Genomic DNA, 15,982 nt, shown 5'->3' on the forward strand with positions numbered 1-15,982 from the left:
AGTGAGGAGAGACAGCTGATGCTGGCAGGTAGTGCTTGCAGGGGTTCTGAGCAGGCACCATCCGACTGGCTGAGGCTCTCAGGTGAGGTCTGCTCCCAGGACTCTCTCTACAGAGAAGAGGGGAGATAAGGCATGAAAGACCCTTAAGAATAAAAGCTTATCCTTGAGGTAACGACCAAGCCAAGCTATCCCCACAGCTGGGAACACTCACAAGTGTTTCTGTTGTTCTGAAGCACTGTTTGGCATTTAAACTATTGTGTTGTCAACAGCAGGCAAGGCCTGGAATAGGGTCTCAATGGGACTGACCAGCCCTGACCCTGAAGGGCCCAGGAGTTCTGGTGTGGGAGTGTAAATGGAGCTGGGTCCTGGGAACTGGCAGGGAAAGGGATATCCAACAGCCTGGAGCCACAAAAGGATGCTTCTAGAAACTGAAGTGGATTAATGGAATAGTTGTTTTGGGGAAGTGGGGAGTGTTGTTGATTTAGGAGCTGGTCTCCAGCAGGAAGAGAGGACAATGAGGTGGATGGGATCAAAGAGAACAAAGACCCAAATGTTCCCCCTCAGCCCTGCCCCATCTGCTGTGGTTGCCTCCTCTAACAGCCACATCCTTCCTGCACAAGCCCCCCTGACTTATCCCCAGCTTTACATGAGAGGTTTCATTGCACAACTGAGAACTGTAGACTCACTCACTAGTAGGTAGTGTGCTGTGTCATTAGGGAAGGATGGCAGGAGGGGGGCCACAGAAGAAGAGTTGAAGAAGGAGCTGGTACCAGCTGTGAGGGGAGTAGCACGGTAATCCCCATATTGATCGGTGAGATATGGGTCCAGAAGTGCTGGATAGCCCTGAGGGGCAGAGGAATCACACAGGAAGGACTTGGATCCTAGAGAGGACGAGCAGGCATCACTGACAAACTGCTTTGTGTTGTGGAAATCCAACTCAGGTGTGAAGGATCTCCTGATGCTGTAGTAACCAGCTGTGGTAGGTGAGCCTGTGGTGGGCACAAAGAAGGGTTGTGCTAAAGCAAAATGGAAACAATAGCACCTGGAGAGCCACAGATCTGTGGGCATATCTGCAGGTGCAAAGCAGAGCCCTTTTCCCTCCAGCATCACCCAGGGCACGTGACAATCCTGCATGGAAATAAGTGTGTGAGCCCAACTGCTTTTAGCACCTTGAAGGGCCTTCATTCAGCTGATGACCTCCACCTGCAGCAAACCAAATGTCTTTTGGGAAGCTTTAAATATAAGGTCAGGAGGCTGGAAGTTAAGCTTTGCTAGGCTTTGCTTCTTCCTTGCTCTCTGATAACCCTTTGGGACTAGGATGGGAGTACAGCTGCAAAAGCACCTGTCTCTGCTCCAGCTTCGCTCCTGTTTTCCTGTCCCAGAGCTCAAGGGGTAAAACAGCTTAGCTTCTTGTTTTGTACTTTCAGCTCTAGGGAGAACCAGATAATGCAGAGGAAAGAGGTTCTGTGTGGCATCCCTATCACAACAGGTAGGAACTGTTTAAGTTACCTCTTTTTTCTCCTCTTTGGGAGTCTCCCACAATATTAGAGGGGCTTTTTGCTTCACTATTGCTGTTCCTGTTTTGACTCTTTCAATTTCTTTCCTCCTGAGCTGTCTTTGAGAGGTAGCCCTGCTCCAATGCTCCTTTGTCTCTTCCCTGCCAAAGGGCAGGAAGGGAGCAACGTCAGCTGTCCAACCTGCATGGAAAGGATTTATCCATGGAGAACCTCACCTGGCATTTGGACAAAGGGCGACTGAGGAGTGCTGGCGCTGCCCTGTGAAAGACAAAGATGTGTTAATAAAAGACTTTTCAAAGCAAGGCAGCTCTCTAAGCACGTGGTTTGGGAAGGTGTTAGCATAATTCAGATGTGCTGTTTGGTACTGTTGGCATGAAGAGCTTAACTACAAGATTTCAGGCCTGAGGCCTCTGAGGTATTAGCAGATATAGGCTAAGAAGAGATTTCGATGGTCTTGTGTAGCCCTGATAACAGCAGAAGTATCAAGATAACTGATTTATTTCTCATGTACTGTGGGGCCCCTTACTACAGGCATAATGCTGAGCTGTTATTTTGGTGATGGCACAAAACAGGTCTCAATAAGCTGATACCTAAGCCCTTCACTGGTTGAAACAGGCATTTTCTGTCCTGCCTGTGTTCTAGCCTAGCTCTCCTGTGCTGTGTCACCCTGCCACAGAGCCCCTTTAATTGTCTGCTCCTAGCAGAACAAGCAGGCTCTGTGTAGAAGGCTGTTGTTTCTGGCTCCTATTTGGGTGCCATATTGGTATGGAACCATACTGGAATATTAGTAATAATGATTCCTTTTTTCTGCCCCTAGGTAAAGGAGAGTTAATCCTGAGTGACCTGGGTAATTCCCCACAAAACACTCTGCCAAAGGCATCTGCTTCTCTGGAGCAGAGCTCATGTGTTGTGGTTGCATTGAGTTCTGTCTCTGGACCTCCAAACCCATAGAGCAGAAACACAGTGCCTGTGGCTGTGCTTGCTTCAGCTGTGCTGTCCCCCAGGCCAGTCATGGTGGCACACTGTTTTCAGTTTGCATACTTCAAACAGGAGGTTCCTGGCATAGCAAACAACCAAATTTAGAGGTTTAGATTTGAATTAAATTTGCCACTGCTGGGACTTCCTTTTACTGCTAAGGGAGGTTTGCAGCTGCTCCTTACTCTGTCATGAAAATGAGCTTTGAAGCCCATCTAGGCACACAGGCTGCAGGAGTGACAGGAGGTGTCCCTTTGGCTTGCAGGCAGATGGCCTATGCAACAGCCCATCTTTGGCCTTTGTCATAGCAGGTACCCCCATACTTGCAGAGACCTACATTTCATTTGCCTCCTGGCTCTTTGTCAGGTGATGGATGGCTTGGCTTAATTGAAGCCCATTAGTTCATTTCCTCCCTGCATTACTTCCTTTCAGTGCTGTGGGACTCTGGGGTAGCTGGATCTTCTGCAGCACATCAGTGTGTCTGTTTAGCATCGTTTGAGCCCACAGTATATTCAGCTGTTGATAAGCTTGGTCTCAGCCTGCCTTGCACATGACTGGGCAGAGATACTGGCTGGGGGTGCTCCAGAGAGCTGTGTGGCTTTACTTGGTAACTCACCAGTGTTGTTCAACTATGAGGCTGCCTTGGGGGCCTGCAAGGGGGAAATAACAGTGCCCTTTGACAGTATTTGGCTTCAGTGTATCTCCCCTCTGGGCCTAATCTGTAGTTCAGCAGCTGAAGTAATAGAAGTTAATAAAAGCAAAGCTTAGTCTGGGCAGGACACCTCACTGTTTTTCTGACCAGGCTGCTGAATGATCTGTCCCTGGCCCCTGAGTGCTGCTGTAGTGCTTCATGCATGTACCTACTGGTTTCCATACCACATAAAAGAGGTCAATCCTTTTATCATGCAGAGGGTACCTGATGGCTCCTGTCTATACAGGTGATGAGCTAAAGGCAAAAAGTCAGACCCTCCCTAAGGCCCAGGACCAAGCTTTTTCTACCCTGCACTTGGTGGGAGCTCAGAAGCCCAAATTGCGTGGCTTCCATCACAGAGCACACAGGCTTCCCATCATTTGATGTGTGTAAGGTCTGAGTGTCCTGAAATTGTCGCTGTTCTGCTGCCTCAGTGAACAGCTGAGCAGCTCACCTCTGATGAGCCATGATCTTTCCTTAGCACAGCAGGTCTCCTCCACAGACCTCCCCTTGCACAGCAAAGCCTCACTGGTTTTGGAGCAAAGATCATGTTCAAAAAAAAGATGCAGCTAAATTTTACTCCATCATAAATACACAATGGGGTGTTCAGCTATCTGCTGTTTGCATTGATTCTGGATTATATTATGCCAGCTAAACAGAGCTGTGCTTACAGCTGTTCTTTTCATGGTACCTTCAAGCAAATACGGATGTTTACTCTGCACAATAATTTTTCGTCTCGTAGGGAATTAGCAACAAGGCTGATTTTTGCATTACATAGACACACAACTGCTAAGCTTTGGAATACAAAGCAAAGGGCAATAAAGCAAGCAGCAAGTGGTTTACAGTTCCTAGGGCTTTTGATTGCAGCCGTTGAAGCTGCCGCCTCCAGAAAGGGAGCAGGTAAAGCATGATAGTCATCAACCAGGATCTGTTTTCTGGGTGAATGCAAACACAGGAGTTGCTTCCTGCTGCTCTTCAAAACAGCCTGCCTGTTGGAAGCATGTGTTTCCCAGTGACTGTCCATGGCTCAGGGGTCTGCTGCATTAGGGGAAGGCTGTGAAGCTATCTATGGCTAGACCTTGCTTTGCTTTGTAGTGCTCATGCTGGTTTTCTGCCCATTTTGTTACACAATTAAAATACCTGAAAGTAACAGCAAGACAAATGCTTGCAGGTCCATTTGAGGTCTCTTTGTTTTGCTAACAGCAAAAAGCCTAATGCACATGGACTGGAGGAGAAAAAAAAACCACATCAAAATTCCTAATATGTGTCTTCTCCTGCCAGTAATTTGGGTCATGAACATAATTTCAGGGGCTTGACTGCATCTCCTCATTTGTCAGTGGCCCCATTGCTCCCAGTCAGCCTGGAAGTGAGGTGCTGCTGCTTGGTAGAGGTGAGTTCTGAGAGCACGTGGTTTACTGTGCCACTGGATGCCACGTGCTGGCACCTACAATATCGCATCCCCTGCTGAGGACAGCATTGCTTCTGTGGCTAGTAATTGAGGAAAAACCCCAATATAGAGTACTATAATTTCACTTTGACTTCCTGTTGCCATAGAACCCCTTTAAGAAGAAACCATCTTTTACAAACTAATGTTTCGCCTCTTTCCAGCCCGTAACATCGCTGCATCTCCCCTGGCACTCTGCTGTGCCAGAAAGGAGCTGGAATGAGCCCAACACCTAAGGAAGAACATCTATTTTTGTGGTGCTGTGTTGTTCAAGCACAGCTAGTGAAAAAGGAAACTGACTTGGAAAGGTGTAATGCAGGCTGTGAAAGGAATGAGGAATTTAGCATCACTGATTTGCTTGAAAGCAGCAACGAGAGAGGATGATGTAAAAAAATCAAGGAGCCATCTGTGATCTTTTGGGGCAAACACTGTTGCAAATGCCTTTGCTATTTTCGGTTGATATTGACAGTGTCCAAACTCAACATATAAATGCTCTTCAAACCACAGGATTTCATGCCATGGCTTTTCTGGTTAAAAAGCAAAAGAAAACAAAAGAAAAAGGTGAGGTGGCTGGGAAGTGACTTACACTGAAGCGGGAGCCACCGCTCTGCCTGGACCGTTTTTCAGCAAGAAGGTCTTTGACTGTGTGTTTCACTCTCACTCCTTGATAGACTCGTTTGCCAAGGTCTGTGGGGACTGAGGGAATGAGGCAAGCATTAGAGGAGTTCAGTGAAAGCATAAAGCAACTAGAAAAAGATTGTTATGGAAGAAGTGTTCATTAGCTCTGCACACAAAGTTAGGAAGGAAGCATGTGACTGCTATTATGAATACAAAAGCATCCTTTAGGAGCCCAGCAGTGAAGGCTGCTCACTTGTCAAGAACAGACTGAGGTATCCTGCCCTGTATTCCAGTGTTGTGTGCCATGTGGTTTCTGTGCATCTCCCTTTGTGCCAGATATGGCTGGCTGATAGGTTTTAGACTTTTTTTATTTCCCCAAGGAGAGCTCAGGGGAATCTTACATTTCCCCTCTGGGTCAGCAGAGTTAAATCTAACTTTATAGCACCTATCTCTGTCAGCAGAGATGCTATGGCTACACCTTTGTCCTCTCTGGAGTTGCTGGCTCTGGATGGTTGGAGAAGCTCCTCTGAATTCTGATGTGAATCACAGTGTAGATCTCAGAAAAGGAAAGGAGCTGACTGCTCAGTCTGCTTTGTACCCTCGGTGAATGCAGACAGGACCCTGGGAACTCTGCATCTGTCTTGATAACCTTGATGAAACAACAGAGAGCTACAATATCCCAGCCTTGTCACCCAGAAGGACTGTCTCCATTTTCTTGACCTGCCTGGAATACAGTACAAGCTATCCATAGGGTCAGTGAGGGTCTGGTATGAGGCATGTCCTCTGCCTGGATAAAGCCTTGCAAGATCTGCCTTGTGTACAGACATTTTGGTGCAAGTGAAGGCAGAGCTATACAAGGTAAAATACCAGGGGCAGCTCTTTTATGCTGACTAGCTGTGCCTGAACAGAGAGCTTGCACCTGTAATGCCAGGGAGGAGAGTTCATGTGTGCTTTTGTTGAGATCTTCTGGAGAGGAATTTAATTTTGAAACTAATCCCTTAGAACACACAGATGTGTTCTCCCAAAAGGACACAAACAGCCATTCCACAGCTGACTTGTTTGCTCTCTCAAATTATGATTTATCATCTTGCCCTTCTGCTTTTCAGGATGCACCATTTGGCTTCATTTATCACTTTCTTTCATGTGGCTCTGTGTCCCCAAGTGCACATACACTTGGAGTGATTAGAAAGGGAAAAGCAGAGGATTTAAACAACACAGAGTCACAGTGCTGGCTTGGAGTTACTCCAAATGTTCTCTGTTGTACCATAGAAATTGTAATCCTTGGGCGACTGCAACTTGGTTTTGCTGTTTGAGCGTTACCCAGAGAGACTTCAGCCAAGATGGGGCACAAGGCAAACACATCCTGTGGTCAAAAGGCTATGGGCAAAATAGAGGTGAATGTGTGTGCATTCCAACTAGACAAGCCAGAAATGGATATCAACTCTTGCAGCTGAGAAGAATGTGTATGCTGAGGCTAGCTGGATTCCATGGCCCAAGGAAGAGATGCTCACACCTTTACTGTGGTCTAAAGACATTAGAAAAACACTTTCATGCCTCCTTACTCTCACACGAGTGCTGTGCTACTGAAGTTCCTTCACTCATAGACTCACAGTTATTCCTCTGCTCAAGTTATTCTAAGTAAGCAATGTAACAGCTCTCTCCTCTGACCTTGTTTTTGACTCAGCAGTCCAGCCACACATAACTAAACCTGTTGCTGTTAGTGAGTTATTCAGGAGGCGCTGATGCTGAGCTATTAAAACTCCAGATAACTCTGCTTTTGGAAGCACTGGGAAAGGGAATGCTAACTGAGGCCTGGGTTTACATAATTTTCAGGCAAATTGAATCATATTTCACATCACTTTAACTGCCTTTTGGGAAAAAAACTATTGTATAATGAAGGAATATCAATTCAGTCTAGAGAAGGCAGAATGTGTTAACAGACACTGTTAAATTCTTGGGACACTAAAGATGCCACACGTTGATTTTAGACAATTCTTCATTCTGATTTCTTTTTCAATAGGAGCCCAGTAGATGGCACAGTATGTTCTTTGCCTGGTACTTCCATGAAGATGCATCTTTATGCCTGTGAAAAGTCAAGGTCCCGAAACTCACCTGTTTCCATTGTTGTCACTGCTGCTAAGTCTCAGCTCTCAGATTCTGTAGGACTGTGGAGAAGGGCTGTCTGTTGTGAGCTTCCCAGATCAGGGTGAAGCCAATGCTCATACTCCACTGAAAAAGCTCCAGCTGAGCCTGATGGAAATATGTTTTCTACAATGTGGTGATGTCTCCATGATACCTTCCTTGGGATTTGCTTAAATGCAAATCCCTTGATATATGTTTCATGCCAATTTGCATGGTCAGCATAGACTATTCCCAAAGAGTCTCTTTCCTGTCTGAGCTGACGTTTCTTGGATGGAAACTGAGCTGAGGTTTACAGACAGAATAATCTTGAGTTAAATTGAAAGTCTTGCAGTGATGAGCCATGTCCTTACAAGGTGAGGAACCTACCTGGAAAAACAAGGCTTGGGAAAGAGCATCTTCTCTCATGAGAGATCCCAATGTGTCGTTGAAGATGCACACAGCAGGCTTTACTTGGGGAATGGTGCTGCCTCTCTAGGATCCCACAGGCTGGCTTGTGCATTACACAGAGCTGGAGCTTGGGACACTGTGAACCCAGGAGGCTTTGCATGGCATCTGCAAGCACCGCTGGGCAGAGGGGTAACAGCCAGGGACAGCATGCTCATGGGACCAGCAGGACAATTTTTGAGCAAATCCACATGTTCCTGGGGAGTTATCAAGTTAGGAGTGCCTTTTTTGGAGATCTGAGGTTAGTCTCCAGTGAGGTGCCAAGAAAGGACCTGTTCTTACACCACTGTGGGACCCAGATTAAAGGCATCTTTGGCAAGGCCAGCTACAGCCATTCCTGTGTTCCCAGTCTCCAAATGATAGCAAGTCTGCAGCATCTGAACTAAGAAGCAGAGTTAACCCTTTAAATTCTTCTTTAAGCACTGCAGCTTAATTCCTAGTTCCAAAACATATCCACATTTGCTGTAAGAGAGCCATTTTCTCCACAACAAAGCTAGCACAAGCTGTTAACCCTGTGAGCACAGGGTGTGGTGAGGCAGATGACCTGGGAAGCATTGTGTGTAGGAGCAGAGCAGGCTGGTGTGCAGCATTGCTGTGCTCATCTTGCATGAGCAGGGTAAGACTGCTGACGCCAACATGTTTCTCATAATTAAATATTTCTCCTCTTGTGGAGTCTGCTGCCAGCTTGCATGTCTATTAGGTAAGAGCCATCCTTCTTGGTAATTCCATGTGCTTTCTGCAGCACTGCTCTGGAGGGTAATTTGGCCTGTCATGTGAACTGCCTTCCTGGGGAAGGCTATTGGGTTTTAATGCGTAATTATTCTTTTCCTTCTGAAGGAAAATAAAATACAAGGAGCCACTGCTGGCAAAGGCTGCATCTGAGGCAAGAAGGGAGGGCAGAGCTGAAATAACAAGCTGAATAATTCCAGGTATTCTTAACTTGCAGAATGACTCGGGTATTCTGCCCGCTCAGACACGGAGCTCAGGACCAAGAGGACGTCGCTCTTGGAGGACTGCTGCATACAGAGGCTTTCACCATGTATATATACCCTCTTATGTAAGACAAGTCTTGTTTTGTTGAGTCCTTTCCTGGGCACGCTCCCCTGGTACCCACAGGTGTCTCGGATTTGGCTGACAGGTAGTAGAATGGGCAGGAAGCACCAGGTGGGTCAGGGGAGTGTTGGGCAGATGTGAAGTTGGAACAGAAGAGGGTTGCCTTTGCTTTGTCAGCAATAAGCTTAGTTTGCCACCTGGTTACTGGAAGGCTTCCCAGATTCTTTTTGTCTTCTGCTCTGAGTATGTGTGTACTTTGTTTAGGATAAATCCTAGCCCCATTCACGCTGATAGCTTTGCACTGTCCAGCGAGTCCAGGTGTTTTCTGTACTGATTACCAAATAAATCTATTGAAAGCAGCAGATCCGGCAGGAAACAAATGAACAGATACAAAATAAAACCTCAGCAGCCCTCTTTTAGATGAGATTCATCTCTTTCCCGACCTTTTCGTCTGGAAAAGACTCGGATTTGCTATGTAACTTAGTGAGTTTGGGCACATACTTTCCATTCATGTCAGGAGGGAAGGCAGAAGCAATTGTTTATTGTCAAGGTGTGCTTGGGGTACGTTTTATACAATCCCATTTGGTTTTAGTACGGCATTTACCCGTGCCAAAGCAAACTCTGAGAATTGGCTGCACTTCATTCCCAAAGCCTGGAACGGCATGTAACAGTCAATGGGTGTTTGTTTAACTCAAACTGCCGTTTCCATCGGTCTTATTACTGAGTAAAGAGGGCCGGCTGCATTATCAAAGAGGGGTGGGGGCTGGAAAGGACCTGGAGGGACCATCTGCAGCCGGAGCCGCGCCGGCACAGCCGGGAGCTTCGCTGAGGGCGGCGGAGGCCGCGGCCGCGGCTGCAGCAACGCCAGTGCCGCTCCTCGCCGCTGACCGCCGCGCAAAGTCCCGTGCCGAGTCCGCTGACACCAGCAGCAGTCCGTGCTCCCGGGCTGTCCCCAGGCTCCCGGCGAGTTCCTGCCGCCGTGTGCTGTCGGGACCCCGCCGCCGAGGCCGACCCCAACGCGCCCGGGAACCTCGGCTACCCGGCGCCGCTTCCCGGCGGGCCCGCTCGGCCGCTGCGCGCTCGCCGCCGGCTGCTGCGCGGCGATTGGTGGGCGGCTGGGCCGGCGGCGGCTGCTATTGGGCGGGCGGCCACGGTCCGGCGCGTTGCGGCGCCCCGCGGCGGGCGGAGCCGGGCCGGGCCGGGCCGGGCCGTGTCGCTCCCTGCCCGGGGTTCCGCGGCGCCGCCGCCCCCGCTCGCCGCCGAGGCCAGCCGGGCGAGGCCGGGGCAGCGGGTGCCCGCCGGGGCCTGCTGGGCAAGGCCGGTGGCAGCAGGTGCCCGCCTCAGGGAGGGGAGCCCTCGGCGCCGTCGCCCCGCTGTTGACGGGCGGCCCCGGCCATGCCGCCCGCCAAGGCCGGCGGCAAGGGGGCCTTGGTGCTGCAGTGCGAGTGGGAGCAGTGCACCTACGTGGCCTCCAAGATGGAGGAGTTTTGCGAGCACGTGTCCCAGCACCTGCAGCAGCATCTCCCCGAGGAGCACCGGGACGAGGTGGACCCTCTCGGTAAGCAGCTAGCAGCCTCGGCTTTGCGGCTCCTGAGCCTCCTTCTTCTCTCAGAGAATTCCCTCCAGCGGGGAGCAGCGCTGGCTGTTGCAGGACTGGGAATCTCATGGGGGGGAGGGAGAAATAAAAGCAGTGGTGTTTCCCCATCTGCCGGAACCTGAGCTTTACCTGGAGAATTTTTGCGAGGCCTTTATGGGCTGTGTATCTGCTGTTTGTGTTGCAGAGGAGTACACGTGTTTGTGGCAGGAATGCGGTTTCTGTTCACCAGAGAGCTCAGCTGACCTCATTCGCCATGTCTATTTCCACTGCTACCACACCAAGCTGAAGCAGTGGGGGTTGCAGGCCCTGCAGAGCCAGTCAGACCTGAGCCATTGCCAGCTGGACTTCCAGAGCCGCAACATCATCCCCGAGACCCCAGATAACTTCCTGTGTCTGTGGGAGTACTGCGAGGTGAGAGCAGGTTTGGCTTTGCTCTGTGTCGTCAGCGACGTGGCAGCCAAGAGGAGGAATGTTGCTTGTCCTGCAGCATGACTGCATGCTGCCTGTTGACTCAGTACCTGTGTGAAACTCAGCTCTGCTCGTGTGAGGCCAGCTCGTGCTGATCCCTCCCCCCTGTTCTGTCTGCCCTTGCTCCCTGACAGAGATCATTTGACAATCCCGAGTGGTTCTATCGGCACGTGGAGGATCACAGCTTCTGTTTGGAGTACAAGGCACCAGGGAAGGAGAACCACGTGGTCCACTGTGGCTGGAAAGGTTAGTGGCTGCATGCAGGGCATCTCTGGAGAGCTTTGCAGAGGGCTGAGTTGCAGATGTTGTACAGGAGAACTCTGCACTCCTTGGCAGGGTTTCAGAGAGCCTCCTGAACTCTGGAAATACATGTGCATGGTCCTAACAGCAAAATATTCCTGTAACATTGCTGCAGTTGAGTACTTAGTACTGAACATCTCTGTTTAGTCAGTACCCAGTACCATGGCGGGGACCATGGTAGTCATAGGCCAGTATTCTCTTCCTGCTGCCACCCTGCTGAGGGCTTTGCAGAGCTGACCTGACCCTCGCTAGTCCAAACAGAAGCAAAAAGCCCACATCAGGTCAGGGTGTGCCCACATCAGGTCAGGGTGTGCCCACATCAGGTCAGGGCGTGGGCCGTGGCCCCTGTGGGAAGGATCCTGACGGCGTCACGTCATTTCCACTCAGACTGTGACGGCAGCTTCAAGGGCCGCTGCAAGCTGCGGGAGCACCTGCGCAGCCACACGCAGGAGAAGGTGGTGGCCTGCCCGACCTGTGGAGGGATGTTTGCCAACAACACCAAGTTCTTTGACCACATCCGCCGCCAGACCGCCCTGGACCGTAAGCGCCTGCGGGCAGGGAGGTGCCCTGGGCCGGCGCTCTGGGCCTTCTGCTTTCCAGAGCTGCCTGTGCCCTGCAAGCAAAGGGCTCGGACGTGCTTGGGGACAACCTGGCTTCTCACTTGTTGCTCTTTGTCCTGTTCTCTCTGCTTTGATCTCTTTTGTCACCACCCCTTCCCTTTCTTCCTGGCCCCAATGCTGCAGAGCAGAGGTTTCAGTGTTCTCACTGCTCCAAGAGGTTTGCCACGGAGAGGCTGCTCCGCGACCACATGAGGAACCACGGTGAGTGAAGGCTCCTTCTCTCCCAGCCGAGGCTCTGAAGAGCGTGTGCTCTCCCCTGCTTTGTGGCAATGCTTTCCAGCTGTTCTTTCCCACAGTGAACCACTACAAGTGCCCTCTGTGTGACATGACCTGCCCCCTGCCCTCCTCCCTGCGCAATCACATTCGTTTTCGGCACAGTGAGGAGCGGCCGTTCAAGTGTGACTACTGTGACTACAGGTGAGGACCAGGACTTTCCCTCTCTCCAGACTGGTGATGGAGGAGTGTCCAGAGGGGTATGTGTGTGTGTGTGCTATGCAAGTGTTTAGCTTTATCTCTTGTTGTTTCCTTTTAGCTGCAAGAATCTGATTGACCTGAGGAAGCACCTAGACACGCACAGCAAAGAGCCAGCCTATCGCTGCGAGTTTGAGGCTTGCAGCTTCACTGCACGCTCCGTCTGCTCCATCAAACTGCACTACCGGAAAGTCCATGAGGTGGGAAGGGAGCAGAGGGCTCTTCTGCTGTGTACTCTCTCCCAGTGAGGCTGAGAACTGCTAAGTGCCAACATGCTCTACAGAAGCATGAGGAAAAAAAAGCTAAAGTCCTGTGGAGCGCCCCAGGCTGCCCGGTGCTGTAGGAATGCGAGGCCGGGTCGCTTTCCTCTTCTCACTGCTGCAATGATAACGGCATGTCAGTCTTCTCAGGGAACCTGATTCCTTCTGCCATGCTCGTGCTTGGGTACCAGGCCCTGTGCTCAGGCTCATGGGGTATTCACATCCCTCTCTTTGCCCTTCAGGGTGACTCAGAGCCCCGGTACAAGTGCCATGTCTGTGACAAGTGCTTCACACGTGGAAACAACCTCACTGTCCACCTCAGGAAGAAACACCAGTTCAAATGGCCTTCGGGGCATCCTCGCTTCAGGTACTGCCCATCCTCAGCTTCCCACTGCCTCCCTTGTAGGGTAAAGAGACAACTGGCACTGCATGCTGTACTTGCTGGAACAGAGACCTGGCAGTGCCTGGGCTCTGACACTTGGCTGGGCTGGGAGCCACTGGGCAGCGGGTATTCAGTGGGATCTGGCACAGCAACAGAGCTATGCTGGGTGGCAGCTCCAGAGATAAGGGGCAAGGGCAGCAATGGTGCCACCACAGCTGCATCTGGGGGGATACTTCTGAGCTTGGCAAGGGCCAGGACCAGATACCCTACTCTAGAGAAAGCTGCTGCAGACCAGTCTCTTGCCAGATGCCTCTGCCACATCCATTCTAGGAAACTCCGAAGGGTTTCCAGAGCCTAAAAGCTGGGAGTGGGAGAGGATGGACTTCAAATGCTCCTGATGAAACACACTGGTAGAAGGAGATGGGCTTGGGACACGATAGAGGCCTGGCAGAAAGCTCAGAAGCCGCCATGTGGATGTGTTTCTAGGGGTGGGGGCTGAAGGATTTTTATCCTACATGTCTGATACCACCTGTGTAGCACTGGGCATTGGAACCTAGAATATAGTGCCCCTGTCTCTTGGGAAGGGCTACAGCCTGGGCTCCGCCTGTCTCTGCTCAGGTACAAGGAACATGAGGATGGCTACATGAGGCTGCAGCTGGTGCGTTACGAGAGCGTGGAGCTGACAGAGCAGCTGCTGAAGGACAGAGAGAAGCGTGGGGAGGCGCTGGAGGGCTCAGCCGAGTGCGTGGTGCTGTCTGAGGGGGAGGGCCACCTGCGGGGCATCATTCTAGAGGCCCCAGCAGAGGCACCACCGGCAGAGAGCAGCGTTGCTGAGCTGCAGGTGGCCCCACTACCCCCAGCCCCTTGTCCTGCGGCCCCCCAAGGTGCCTTCCCGGGAGCAGCGCTGCCAGCACAGCCGGAACCCAGCGCCCCGGCGAGCCCCATCGTGCGGGTGGTGAACCGCACCAACGAGCACGGGGAGAGTGAGACTGTGTATTACATCCTGACCAGCACATCTCCTGAGGAGCCCGTGGCAGCAGCAGCCACTGGGCTGCCTATGGAGTTGGAGGAGAACGTCATGGACCGGCTGCAGAAGACGGCTGAGGAGCTGGGCATCCAGATTGTGTGAGGTGCTCACCCGCTCCTCTGCAGGAGGAAAACTTGGGCCTCCAGGGGCTGTGCCAGTGGGGGAGGTTGGGAAGTGCTTGGGGGAGATGACAGCTTGCCTTCACCTCCCTGCTGCTGGTGAGCTCACCTGCTGCCCCAGCCTCACTGGCTGCCATTGTGGTCAGTGTGGGGAGAGGGCAAGGACGGGGTTTCTCCGTTGTGAGTCAAGCAGTCTGAGCTGGAAAGAGCTGCCTCTCCTCCTTTTGGGGATTAGGGACTGACAAGCCTCCATCACCCTTCCAGGAGGTTTGGCCTTCCCCTCTTGGTCACACACTGGTGATGTGGTCCCTGGTGCTGTGCAGTTTCAGCCATTGCTGTGCCAGGTCCTCAGCTGGGACCTTCTCGGGCAGTGCCATGCGCTCAGCAACCCCATGGTTGAAGCATCTTGGCTGAGGAGGTGTGTGGCCCTTAGCAGGGCTGTCCTCCCCATGCATATGTTGTTCTCCAAGGGATGGTGTGCTGGTTCTGCCTTCAGCAGCACTTTTCTGCACACTGTCTTTCCCAGGTGGTGGTGGTGGTGGTTGTGCCACTGCTGCTGATCTCTGGGAGGAGAAGGCAGGAGGTGCAGGCCTTTGCAGGCTGCTGCTGCTCTGCAGCACTGAAGGATCAGGAGCTTTTTGCTGCTTTTGCCTTTCTCTGGGTTGCCTCCCCACATTGGGGTTTGAGCTCCTCTCTGGGCAAAGTGTACTTTGGCAAGACAAATAAAAGACTGCCAGGCCAGCCAGTGTCTGGTTCAGCCCCGTCCCTGACAGCTGCGGTGAGGGGACGAGACTGAGTTGCCCAGAGCCTGCAGTGTGAGAGATGGGCCCTGTAGAGCTGCCAGGACCCACTGACATGTTCTTCCTGCTGCTGTTTGGTGCAGCTAGCGACTGGCTTCTTGCAGGATGGGGGATTGGTTTTTGCTGCCTCCTTTGGGGCATGAATATCAGCTGCCTGGCCCTTGCTCTCTGGGACCTGGCAGAGTGGGTGGAGGATGCCCTCGAGAGAAGGGTCTTCTGCCAGCTTTGCATTCACAGCACTTCCAACCTGGGGCTCTGCTGCCAGAGATGTGCCTGTGTGTTGCCACGGCCTCTGGTGCTCCTGTGCACAAGGCGAGGCAGCTGTGCCTGGGAAGGCTTGGCCCTTTAAACACTGGGGACAGGCGAGTAATCTGCCAGAGATTATCTGCTGGGGAGAGGATTGGCATTAAAGGGAATGTCTCCTCCCTTCCCCCATGTCCTACAGCATCCTGGTCTTGTGTGCATGGAGACCAAGTTCACTTTGTCCTGGGAGAGCAGAGAGGTGGGCCTGTGATCTGAGGGGCAGGGGAGGAGGGCAGTGTGAAGTATGGGACTGGGCCTTCTCTCCCTCGCTGTGCTGACCATGCTGGTCTCCTGTGAAAACCCAGAAGGTAATGGTGTTTGGGGCAGGGAGGGGGCTTACAGGGTGTCCCAGAGCTGCTGGCACCTGGCTGGGCTCATCTTCCTCAGCAGAGAGTAAGACTTTTGTTACATCCCTGTGCCAAACTTTGGCAGGAGCTGGCTTGCAGAAAAGCTGGAGGCTGCTGGTGGATGCACTCGAAACAGCAGAGTCCAGAGTGGGCTGAGACGAGCCTATGCTGGGCTTGTACCACTTCCCTGTGGGTCTCTGAGGGCTGGGAGCTGGTGGGAAGGATGATCCTCAGCCCCCAGCTGAGCCTTGATCTGCCTTGCTCCCTGTGGCACCAGGAGACCTGGACACTTACTGGTCTGGTACAGCACCCATCTGCTTGGGGAGCTGCAAGGGCAAGCACAAGGAGCTGAAGAGGAGCCAGTGTGGGAATGGCAGCTGCTGCTGGCTGGGCTACAAGTCCTT

General features: G+C 51.9%; 2 protein-coding genes across 5 annotated transcripts; one reads left to right on the forward strand and one right to left on the reverse strand.

Moving 5' to 3' along the window:
* Positions 1 to 32: 32 nt before the first annotated feature.
* Positions 33 to 7,440, reverse strand: POU2AF2 (POU class 2 homeobox associating factor 2). The gene is made up of 5 exons (XM_062014261.1): positions 7,358 to 7,440; positions 5,214 to 5,323; positions 1,733 to 1,775; positions 687 to 989; positions 33 to 107 (listed from the first exon to the last, which is right to left on the reverse strand). Exons 1-5 carry the CDS (start codon positions 7,365 to 7,367, stop codon positions 79 to 81), a joined length of 495 nt encoding a protein of 164 aa, XP_061870245.1. The 5' UTR covers positions 7,368 to 7,440; the 3' UTR covers positions 33 to 78.
* A 2,631-nt stretch (positions 7,441 to 10,071) lies between these two features.
* HINFP (histone H4 transcription factor) lies at positions 10,072 to 15,943 on the forward strand. 4 transcript variants are annotated; one of them, XR_009820316.1, is made up of 11 exons: positions 10,072 to 10,442; positions 10,666 to 10,892; positions 11,084 to 11,195; positions 11,637 to 11,789; positions 11,993 to 12,070; positions 12,166 to 12,286; positions 12,402 to 12,540; positions 12,843 to 12,967; positions 13,601 to 14,112; positions 15,374 to 15,539; positions 15,664 to 15,848. XR_009820316.1 is itself a non-coding variant. In XM_062013982.1 (10 exons), the coding sequence occupies exons 1-9, from the start codon at positions 10,280 to 10,282 to the stop codon at positions 14,109 to 14,111; spliced, it is 1,629 nt and encodes a 542-aa protein (XP_061869966.1). In that variant the 5' UTR covers positions 10,072 to 10,279; the 3' UTR covers position 14,112; positions 15,856 to 15,943. The 4 variants fall into 4 exon arrangements, 3 of the variants coding, with proteins under 3 accessions (XP_061869966.1, XP_061869968.1, XP_061869967.1); XM_062013982.1 differs by lacking the exons at positions 15,374 to 15,539; positions 15,664 to 15,848 and adding an exon at positions 15,856 to 15,943; XM_062013984.1 differs by lacking the exon at positions 15,374 to 15,539.
* Positions 15,944 to 15,982: the final 39 nt, after the last annotated feature.

Source organism: Colius striatus, chromosome 23 (assembly GCF_028858725.1).
Source record: "Colius striatus isolate bColStr4 chromosome 23, bColStr4.1.hap1, whole genome shotgun sequence".
In the NCBI taxonomy this organism is placed as follows: Eukaryota; Metazoa; Chordata; class Aves; order Coliiformes; family Coliidae; genus Colius; species Colius striatus.